Source organism: Nylanderia fulva, unplaced genomic scaffold (assembly GCF_048542155.1).
Source record: "Nylanderia fulva isolate GAGA-0341 unplaced genomic scaffold, ASM4854215v1 Scaffold695, whole genome shotgun sequence".
Taxonomy (NCBI): Eukaryota; Metazoa; Arthropoda; class Insecta; order Hymenoptera; family Formicidae; genus Nylanderia; species Nylanderia fulva.
The window spans coordinates 11,209-22,933 of record NW_028190802.1 but is presented as its reverse complement, the minus strand read 5'-3'; the positions used below and the strand labels follow the sequence as shown (position 1 = coordinate 22,933).

General features: G+C 29.1%; 1 protein-coding gene across 1 annotated transcript; it reads right to left on the bottom strand.

Annotated features, from left to right (window-relative positions):
* Nucleotides 1–1,907: 1,907 nt before the first annotated feature.
* Nucleotides 1,908–9,985, bottom strand: eIF4B (eukaryotic translation initiation factor 4B). Its single transcript, XM_085488418.1, has 12 exons — nt 9,879–9,985; nt 9,537–9,665; nt 7,738–7,919; nt 7,468–7,575; nt 7,144–7,372; nt 5,759–5,983; nt 5,380–5,650; nt 3,185–3,218; nt 2,987–3,098; nt 2,371–2,470; nt 2,213–2,279; nt 1,908–2,131 (listed from the first exon to the last, which is right to left on the bottom strand). Exons 1-12 carry the CDS (start codon nt 9,886–9,888, stop codon nt 2,063–2,065), a joined length of 1,536 nt encoding a protein of 511 aa, XP_085344544.1. The 5' UTR covers nt 9,889–9,985; the 3' UTR covers nt 1,908–2,062.
* Nucleotides 9,986–11,725: the final 1,740 nt, after the last annotated feature.

Sequence of the window (11,725 nt, the reverse complement as noted above, 5' to 3'; positions counted from 1 at the left end):
AGATAAATTGAACGTACGTAAAAATAAATAAATTATTACAATATATGTAATATAAAAGTGTATTATTATAATTTATGTATATTAAAATTAATCAATAATTCAAATTATAAATTGTATAAATAAAAACTAAACTCGTAATTTACGTATGTTATAACATAGGTACACGTATATGTATATATTTTATAATTTCATTATTTGTTTATTGTATGTTTATATTTAACATTTTTAATTAAATTTATTATATTTATAATAAAAATTATACGATTCATTAATTATTTTAAAAAATTTTCAATAATTTAAGAAAAATTAAACAGAGGGGGAAATCAGGACCCCATTTCATGCGAGTGACTACTTCATTAATACTACATTCAATGCGCATGCGCGAAATAGCCCGTCTAACAACACTGATTCGGAGTCTGGCCGGACGATCTGTCGACCCTTAATACCAAAATAGTTGAATTAGAGCAATTAGTAAAATATAATAATTGTTAATAGTCTTATTTCTACAAGAATATGAATAGCGCGCAATAGTTATACTGAGAGCGAAAAAATAAAAATAGGCGGGACGTCACAACACACTTTTCCATAAGCATATGCATAAGAAATTCGATTGGTTGAATTTTTTATGCATACGTTTATAGGCCAATCAAGATTCTTATGCTTACGCTTATGCATTTATGCAAAAATGTGTGCTCCCCGCTTTAAGGTCTCATTTTACTCGGAAAATATCACGCTTTCGATTGATATGATCTTTTGAAAAATATGTTCCGGTTCATGAAATATTTCAAATTATTGTTTTCAAAGTTACGAAAATCGTTACCTCTGGTAAAGGATCCACAGTAGCGTCCTACGGATAATTTTCGTTATTGTTTCGATATTTTCGCTATCTTTTCGATATCTTTCGATATTTTTTTGTTTTTTTATAGATTATATTTTAATTTGAAGACAAATGAAAGATACAACTTAGCGAGACGCTACCGCGTCTCCTGATATATAAAATGCGTGTTTAATTTTTAATCTACGATAATTTTTTGCCGAGTTTCGGTGGTTTAAAAATAACAATTTTTAGGATGAAGTGTTCTATTTTTTTTAGCAGTGTATTATTTCCCAAATGTTATTTCAAATTATTTTCCTACACTTTTCTAAACGATTTCTAAATTATATGAAAAAGAATAATTAGAAAATATTCAATTAATAAAATTTTCTACTAAAACTCTACAGCGGTTGCGTAATGATCAATACAATAGGAATTTTCACGTCAAACTGATTAGAGAATTTTTTATCTATATACCTAATCGGAATGTAGATAAACAGATATTACTTTTTTTTAAATTATTGATTATAAAATGAAAAATCGCAAACATTCTTATTATAGTGCTATATAATATTATATTACTTAATTTTTTAAGGATTCTCTTATGGTAAAATATTTTACTTCACAAGCAATTGTTTTAAAACATTGATATATTTAATTTAAAATATAATATGTTTTAAAATATAATATTTATACATGCAGGGAAAATTAAAAATTGAAGTAAGCTATAATTATACCCCCATATTAATTATTAATTTAATTATATCTTTTTATATTGGCGTTGTTATATTACACTTAAAGTGAAAGTCACAATATCGTACAATTATTGTACAACAAATTTAATGTTGTATAAAGTTTCACAATTTCTGTCATTTTTGTATAATTATTCTGGTAATCAAATGTAAATAATGTAAAATAATCAATACAATAAATTGCAATTAATGTGTTTACTTTGAAATTGTGAGAAATTTACGATGTTGCAATTTAATAATGCCGAAACATTTCGCGCGTATGTTGAAATATAAAGTAAATATATAAGTAGATAATTATAGAGAAAATATTAAAATTGAGATTAAATATAAATCAACAATAATTCCAATAAAGTAATGCCAAAAGCATAATGCCTGGTGTATAATGAATCCATACAATATTTAATACAGATAAAACAAATTATTAATAAAATGCATAATCGCAAATGTTGCATGTGGCACAATTTAGTCGATGATGCAAATTGAAAATCGATTAGGACTATTCATCAATATTATCGGGATCCACATCATCAGGTAGCATGGAATATTTGTTGGAAGCTACAAAATTCTGTAAAAAAAATCTCAATATTATATATCATTCATTAATGTAACTTAATTATTTTATTGTATAATAATTAAGTTTTCTCACTGGAGCTTGTTCATCCTTTGCCTTTGGCATTCTGCTAAGTTCATCTTTCTCTTTGTCTTTATGATCTCTATAGTAATAATATAAATAAAGTACAAATAAGCATAAAATATGTAAATATCTATATATATGTATTCATAAATATCTCTCTTTGTCAATACCTTTCCAAAGTTACACGAGTATCTTTCTCATTAGATTTGTGAAATACTTTAAATGTTGACGGCTCAGGACGCGAAGTTGCTTTGGACTCATTCTGCTCTTCTATTTTGCAAATACATTTCAGTTAAATACACTTTAAGTCACATTTATTAAGGCCTCTGGTTCCTCGCTGACTATGTAAAATTGTGACATCAGAGGCGAAAAAACACACGTTAAAAATTCTTAGATGCCATTTCAAAATAAAAAGAATTTCGATTAAACAGCACTTCAGATATCTCGAAATCTATCCTTTTCCTTTTATAATCAATCAACAGCTGTAAAAGGATTGTAATAACCCACCAGTCTGTCTGGTCTTTGCACATGTGCAATCATTCCGCATGACAAAGTCTGATATCACAATCAATTTACGGTCATTTGTTGATTGACTGTCAAAGGAAAAAATTTTCGAAGTATTTTAAAAGTGCTAAAGCCATCTGAAAGTGTGTCACCGAAATATCTTTTCATTTAAAAATAGTACCTAAGAATTTTAAGCGTGTGCTTTCTCGCCTTTGACATGACAATCCAACATGATCGCGGCGAGGATCTAAAAGCCTTAAGAATCTGAAAAATAACATTTACCAGAACGCGCTGAAGCAAGTTGAGATCGCGGTGCGGATTTCTCGTGCCGAATAGCTCTATCTTCTTCTGATCGCCAAGTTGGTCTGCCTCTCTCCCTATCGTCGCGTCCTTCCTACAAACGGCAATTATTTAGCGTGTTGTCATATTTTTTTAAATATTCCAAATATATTATTTATATGTTCAAAATATAATACTTACGCCATTACGTCGATCTTTACGTTCCTTGCTGTCCCTGGAAGAAAAATATCAAGATTTTTAATAAAAGTAAAAACTGAACATTCTTTTATGTTAATTTACAATAGCGTAATTTTTCTAGACTAAAGGAATAACTTCCGGTATAAAATAAGAACGAAAAGTTTTTTAAAAATTATTATAATGCCCTCACTATAACCCAATCGCCATACACTTGCAGTTGTGCGATATAAAGATGTGTTAAATATATCTCTACTGATATTTCCACTCATATTAGCAAATTCAGTTAAATGTATTTTAAGGCTGTAAATTAAAGGCTGTCATATACAAATAGTAACATAAATAAATAATTAAAACAGGTAAAGTTATTATCGTTATTCAATATGAATAACAATAATAATTCATAATATTAATTATCTTTCCATTTTAATTACTTATATGTAAAAAAATAATATATGAAGTTGAATTCTAAAATCAGCTAATTTTTTCATGTGTATAATTTATGACCTGCTGAACAAAATAAACTTAATGGATAGTTATTGACCTACGACTTATATGTGTTGTGCTTAAATTAATTTTAAAATTAAATAAAGATGAGATGAGAAAATATGTAAATTCATCTTATAAATATATCTAGATAAAACAAAATTATAAGACAATTAATCTAGATAACTTCCACATAATGTTATTTTTAAGACCACTTATATAAACAGTTATTAAATACTATATTAGCTAACAAGTGCGAGGGATCGTAAATCGGCCGAGAGTGTGAAAGTTTAGCGCACGAGGCGAAGCCGAGTGTAACAATCCGCACAATCGGCCGATTTATGACCCGCACATTTAGCCTTATAATTAAAAAAATATTTAATAGAAAAATACTTTATTATAATGTTTCAGAAAGCTCTCGAAGTAAGCTACACGAATATGCAATAAAAATGTGGGTTTCTATTTAAAAATTTCAAGGTGATCTTTATATGACCTTGACAATGCTATTCAAGGTCATAATAATACTATATATAATACATAATAATACTATATAATGCATAACTTATTGTTAGAGTTCTACAATTTTTGTATGAAATATTTTTCACGAAAATACGTCATTTCAAAAACCTGCTGATACGGGTAGTCTGAGACACCTGTATAGTAATGATTAAAACCTTTTTATGTCACTTATCATGATTTTAATGTAATCGTCTTCATGTCATATATATATATATTTATGCATAAATGCATCATATTCAGCTATTTTCTTTATGGCATAATAAATAAGAAAGTAAAAGCAAATTACTATGTCCAACAAACAACCGTCTTACTGAATATACATATATTTGATTACTTTATAAGTCATTATTCTACTCTATTATTATTCTTTTTCACACACACACACACACATATAATATTCATACAAACAATCATATATAATATTTTTTTCCCAGAAGCCAAAAAATATTTTGACTTAAATTTCAGATATAACGATACATTCGCTCTATATTATTTTAGTGTCACATTCGTGCATGTAATATATTGATAGAAATGCCTTCACGAATGCTACACTTGTGCTATGCAGAAGAAATAAGGTCAATGAAATTGTCTCTTTGTTCAGTAATTATATTAATAGCATAGACATGCAACAAATGGCGATTATACTAGCCATGTCAAAAAATAGAGGTGTAATAATTCGAGATGTCGAATTAGGCTAAATTGTAACGTGAGGTGAGAGAAAATATACATTGAAAATTTTTGTGTGCCATTTTTAGATAAAGATATTTTGATAAAACACAACTTTAGATAATTTTAGCACACTTTTAAAATACTCCAAAAACTATTTTTTTTTCTTGATATTTGTCAATTAACACCCATAAAATAATTGAAACATCAAACTTTGGTCATGTGGAATGACTGCGTATGTGCAAGACTATATATGAATCAGGCCTTATATCAGTCATTTTACAGCTATTGATTGATTATAAACAGGATAGTTTTCAGAATATTTTAAGTGTACTAAAGCCATCTAAAGTTACATTTCATCAAAATATCTTTTTTCTTTTCTAAAAATCTACCCAAAAATTTTTAGCATATATTTTCTCGCATCTGATGTCACAGTATAACATTGCCGTGGCGAGTACCAAAGAGCCTTAAAAAATGCCGACATCTGACCATTTATAAGCTCTAATCTTATTTTTAGATTTCATACATACACTTCTTCTCGGGATCGTGACTCGGCGTAAGACTTAGCAAGACGCTCTTCTATTTCTCGTTCGCGGGCAGTAGTATCTACAGGTTTCGCAGCACCAAAAATGTTGACTGCCGGCACGGGCGTGGGAGCTGGAGCTCGTTGAATTAATTCCGATCCCGTTGTTGATTTCGATTCTACCGAACCTTCTTTAGTTGAATCTTCCGCAATTACAATAGGTTCCACGGGTTTCGTGCGAGGTTGCAGTTGCAATTTTGGTCTTTGGCGCGGCTCAGCTAAATAATTATAATTAAATTGAAATGCATATAAGTAATTTAATTTAAAATACAATGTCCTCTTGTTGGACTTTTTATATCATTCTCTGCAAATAATTATATACTTACGTTTCGCATCTCGCTCTTGTCGGCGATCCCAATCGGAGTCACCATAATTGCGACGCGGTCCAAAACTGCTACTCCTGTCCCCATCCCGATCTTTGCTCCTCCCTCTATCGCCAAAACGATTCCAGTCTCTATCTCTGCTATCATCTCTAAACCCACTTCTTTCTTTAAATCCTTTATCATTGTTATCTCTTTCACGCCATGCACCAGGTTTGTTGTCATCATATCCTATTTCATATAAGAAAATTTTCCATTGTATAATTGATTTTAAAAGAATAATTTCTATTTTTATTTATGAATACAGGATGTCCTATTTTGAAAAATATGTTTAAATATATCAAAAAAATATCGCATTTTAGAAAACAATATTTTAAACAAAAGCTGTTTGGTTTAATGAAGAAAGAAGTTGATATATGATCTTGAATTTTAACTAATGTAATTTTTGTCAAGATTATTTGACAATGTAGGTTTTTTTTCAATGACCCCCTAATCTTTTTACATATATATCAATTTCTTGCAATATTTGGCACAAAAAGTTATAAAGGTAGAACTAAGTTATAAAAGAAAAAGAGCAGCCAAAAGTAAATAGTTTACGAGATATAATATTTTATACTTTAATTTAATGTAATTTTACATAAAATATAAGATATATATCATAAAATATTCATTTTTCGGTAATCTTACTTCAATACTTTTACGCATAAATATAATGAAAAAAATTAATTGATATAAATAAAAGACATAATTGTTTGTAAGAAAAAGTATATATAGCTGCTAGTTGCAAATTACATACTTCTTAAAAATAACTATGTGTTTTCTTTACATCAATAAATTCCTTTCATTATTTAATGTATAAAAGTATTGAAATAAGATCGACGAAAAATGAATGTTTTATGAGATATTTCATAGTTTATATGAAATTATATTAAAATATGAAATATTTCATAAACTATTCACTTCTTGATTATTTTAACTATTTGTAGTGAATGTCGCAAAAAATCGATTTATATAAAAATTTATATAAAAAATTAGGATAATTTCATTTTAAAAAATTACTTAATTTTCAAATCTTAGGCCCGTATTCATAGTCCGATCTTATATTTCCGATCGTCTTAAGTCTGGTCGGAGGTTAACTTAAGATCCCGTTCAACCAATCAAATGACTGCGTGTCGTCTTGAGCTCGGACTTGAGACAATCTTAAATATTAAGATCTGACTATGAAGTCGGGCCTTAATCTAGAAAAAAAACCATAATTAAAATTTAAGATTATCAATTTCCCAAACTTGTGTTTAAAACATTGTTTTCTAAAATGCGGTTTTTTATATACTTAAACATATTTTTTTTAAATACGTAATCCTGTATAAAATTTTAAAAAAATATATGTATACTGTCTCTATCGTCTCGCCGATCTCTACTATCATATCGATCTTTATCGTATCGGCTGCGATAAGAATCCTCATCCAACAAATCTTCACGCGGCCCACTTCTCCAATCTCCAGATGTACGTTCTGGATCATCGTAATTATCCCTACGATTGTCTCTGCCCATCCTACTGCCTCGACGATCATCATTACTGCTGTTTGAAACTTCGATTCTTACTCGTCTCGTCTTTATAGTCTAAAAAGAAAGATATATGACATAAATAATTTCAATGATTCAAATTTTGATGATGCTAACAAGTATCATATTTGCTAACAAATACATCTGCTTACTGTATTTGTCATAGAAAGAGCATCAATTAGACTTTGGCGATCTGAAAATTCGACATATCCATAACCCCTAATTTTATTTGCGTCTTTCGGCAAACGCATATTAGAAACCTGTGCAAAAAAAATACACAATTTGTGACTAATTTATATAAAAATAGAATATTTAGATTTTTATATTTAGATATTTAGATTTTTATATTTGACTATTAAACATAAACAACTTAAGATTTCGTAATCAATATGTAAAATTTTAAATTAATATTTAAAATCGACCTTCATATCTGCAAAAAAGTCAGTTAAATCACTTTCATCTACATCATAGGGCAGATTGCTTATATAGGCTACATATGGAGGACTTGTAGGAATATTTTCCTCATCAATTCCAGGTCCTCGTGCAGCTCGCGGAGCTGTTGGTAAAATAACTGGATCTTTGCTGCTCCTTGATGAATATCCTTCTGTAATGTTAAAAAATTGATATAATAAAAAAAAATTTATATGCTCCAGTAATTCTGTATGTGTCAATACAAATTTATTATTACAGAGAAGTGTATAACACATTCAAATATTTTACCCTTTATTATTATTATATTATATCAATATATTATAGCTTATTTTATCTTTTTTTTTAAATAAATGTAATAAAGTAATTTTTTATTTACCATACATGTGCACAAAAACAGTACTTATAATTTAATATTCTTAACATGTACCCAAATAGCAAAATGCAATATGCCTAACAGTATGCCTAACAATATACCAGAAAATTTAATAATTCTGCAGCAGATTCCGACATGCTCTATTCTTATTACACTTAATTTCTAACAGCACAGTTTGCTGATAGTAGAACAATAAAAGTGCAACAAAAATTGAGCAATATTTGTTATTACAATATGAAAACAGATATGTAGCGCGCAAAATCTATCATATCAGACTCTCATATAAATGTATATTTTTTATAAATGCCACTGATGAAAATTTGAATATGATATAAATACACATATAAGTAAATGAAAAAATTAAATAGTATAATGTATCTTATATAATATCTTGATGTTGTTTCTATTATTTTACAACAGATCATTCTATCAATTAATACAAAGTTTTGCTCGTATATTGTAAATACAACTAGTGATAGATAAAAAGGCCAACTTATCAAGCAATTATTAGAGTTGTTCTGTCAAATAAAATTTATTTCATGTATAAACTAAACATAAAACATTATGTGAAAGCTACAAACATTCTATACTCAAACTTAAGCGAAAATTACAACCATTATAAAATAAACGTTTCAACCGCACGCGGTCTTCCTCAGTATTATATTACAGTAATTATTAAAAAAACACAAATTCATACAAAAATTCCACATAATATCAAAAATTAATGTTAGTTCTTCAATAATAAGAGTCGAGAATTTATAAGCAATTAAAGCGTGTTTTAATCCGTCATATCCAACAAATGTTCGCCTCGATATGACCTTTGATTTTAATCAAATCTTGAAAAGTTTCATCATTAATATGCGAGAAATTAATACGTTCCATAGGCGTTGACATTGTCCTTGACAATTTTAACCACGTTTTTTTAAAAAAGTTATTAAAGATGACACAAGACAAGACCAACAATATAAAGACACCTCATTTCAAACTCTCTGCTTAATTTTGAGTATAGAATATCTGTAGCTTTCACATAATGTTTTATGTTTAGTTTATACATGGAATAAATTTTGACAGTCTAATAATTGCTCGATAAGTTGGCCTTTTTATCTATCACTAGATCATTCTATATTTCTCACTATTTTTGCTGCATCTTTACTGTTATTTTTCAAGATGACAAAGCATGTTCAAATGTCTGTTATATTTTTGCAGATACTATTTAAAATGGCAGATCATGCTCAGTTGCTGTCAGAGTTCTGCCAACATAATATATGTAACACATAATTTGCAATAGATGATCTTGGCAGACTTGACTATCTGAGATATACAAACAGATGTATTTAATAATTAAGAAAAAAATTTGATTTTATTTTTTTTTTTTTTGCATGAAAATAATTTGTCACAACGAATCAATGGCCTTACCATGCTCATCCTCCACCTCATCAACCCAATTTGAAGATTTCATGGGTATATTAGGAGTCGGCCCATTTCCGTCAGCCAAAAACGACCACAAATTGACAGTCACACCCTTCTTCTTCTTACCCTTCTTTCCTGCAAATCACGTAAATCATTTAACTGCACTCTTTGTCCAAGCATATCGCAGAGCTGGTGTAATATTAAAAGCATGGTGACCACGTCGCGAGCAGTTTGGTTAGATGCAAGCATGCGGAGTAAAAATGGCATCGCGAATGACATTTTCGGGATTATTTTTACTTATAAAAGAATCGTTTTTCATCAGGAATCATCATGTGCATAAAACTGTACCTGAAGACATGATAACGATCCAAAATTCACGAAAATACGTTACTCAAAATCTATGCGGAGCACACGACCAACTTTATGACCAGTAAAACATGAACTATATTTATACAAGATGTATAGGTGGCTCCATGATATAAAGACAAGGGTATGCTTATGCGCATGGTAACGCCAGCTAACCAATGAGAATTGCAGCCTGACAATGTCATCATTAGGCGTCAAATTCGAAGCGCTTATTCTTATGTTTGCCGAGTACACGTAGAGAAAGCTGAAAAATAATCACTGCCACTGGTGATAATCAGTAAAATAAAATATATAATAAATAATTAAGTAAACAATAAACAATGTAATTACGGAATAAACGAAAGGCTCACAAGAGTGATGAATAAAAAGTGTGACATAAACACAGATTAATAGACAGATCGCCAAAGGCCTGCCTAAAGAAGAGACCGCCATCTTCGTGCGATAGACTTTGCCCCTTACCGACACACTTTGCCCCTGGTTCGAGTCCGTGCTAAATTCGTAGACTTGAACCAAAAGACTTTGCCCCTGGTTCGAGTCCGTGCTAAATTTCGTAGACTCGACCAAAAGACTTTGCCCCTGGTGCAAGTCCAGGCTAAATTCGTTTGACATTACCAACAGACTTTGCCCCTGGTGCGAATCCAGGCTAATTGATCATGAGACCAATTTGAGAGATTTGGCCCCCGTTGTGTGTGTGTGTGTGTGTGTGTGTGTGAGAGAGAGAGAGAGAGAGAGAGAGAGAGAGAGAGAATATTTTACATATATGCATATATATATATAAAATTTATTAAATATAAAAAATATATTTTTTACACATAAAATGTTTTTTTATTGAAATAATCACGATTTTAAATGTGATATAACACAGTGTTCAAAAATTTTTTAATTAAATTTTTTAATTAAATTTTATTAAAGAAAATTACTTGAAATTTTTTACATTAAGAATTTAAAGGCTCCTTATTCTCTTGTAGAAATTTATCACTACGCCAATTAATCACTTATTTTGAGTATTTAAAATACTATAATATACAGTAATTTAAATATTCGAAATAAAAGTGATTAATTACTCGAAATAAGTGATAAATTGGCGTTACTAGTAATAAATTTCTATAAGGGTTGAAATAAAGTATAAAAGATAAATAGGCTATATGTGAGCCGTATGCGAAATGTGAGATGTAAGACGCATATTGAAATTTAATTTTTCGATATAACTTTCAAAAATGTACACGAGGTACAAAAAATTAGCTTGGACATTTGTAAGACTTAAAATTGGGATTAATTCTCAATTCTATTAATTAAATTTCGATATAACACACCTTACATCCGCGCACGGCTCACATATAGCCCATTTATTAGTGCAATTTTTAAGTTCCTTATTTTTCAAAGTTCACCTTTTTACGTTATCAAATATTTTTGGTACGTTTTCAAGAATTTTATATTTTTACTTACCGCAGTTTCTTATCCAAATGTAAAATCTTTTATCGCAGTCTATAAAAAATTGAAACAATTTACAATTTTATGATATAATATTATTATTATTACAATTTCTATATATATGCACATCTGTCAAATATCGTGATTTATTTCACATTATTATTATCTATTTTAATAAAAAAAAAAAAAAAACACTTGCAACAATCAAAAATAAACCGCCTGCCGCGAACGGAAAATGCCAAGAAAGCACGCAATTTCCGCGAATCTCGTAATTTTTTTGAAAAATCAACAATTTCAACGAAATTGTAAATTCTTCAAATCACTGCACAAGTATAATTCACAATAATAATTTTCAGTAACTACGATAAAAAATCGTATACTGAAAACCGCAAACGAAA

Bases quoted from the DNA above. Each gene is read 5' to 3' on its own strand.
- eIF4B (XM_085488418.1), bottom strand. The intron at 5,651-5,758 runs GTAAGTATATAA...ATAATTATTTAG, and splicing joins ACAAGAGCGAGATGCGAAAC to CTGAGCCGCGCCAAAGACCA. The intron at 3,099-3,184 runs GTAAGTATTATA...TGCCGTTTGTAG, and splicing joins GTAAAGATCGACGTAATGGC to GAAGGACGCGACGATAGGGA.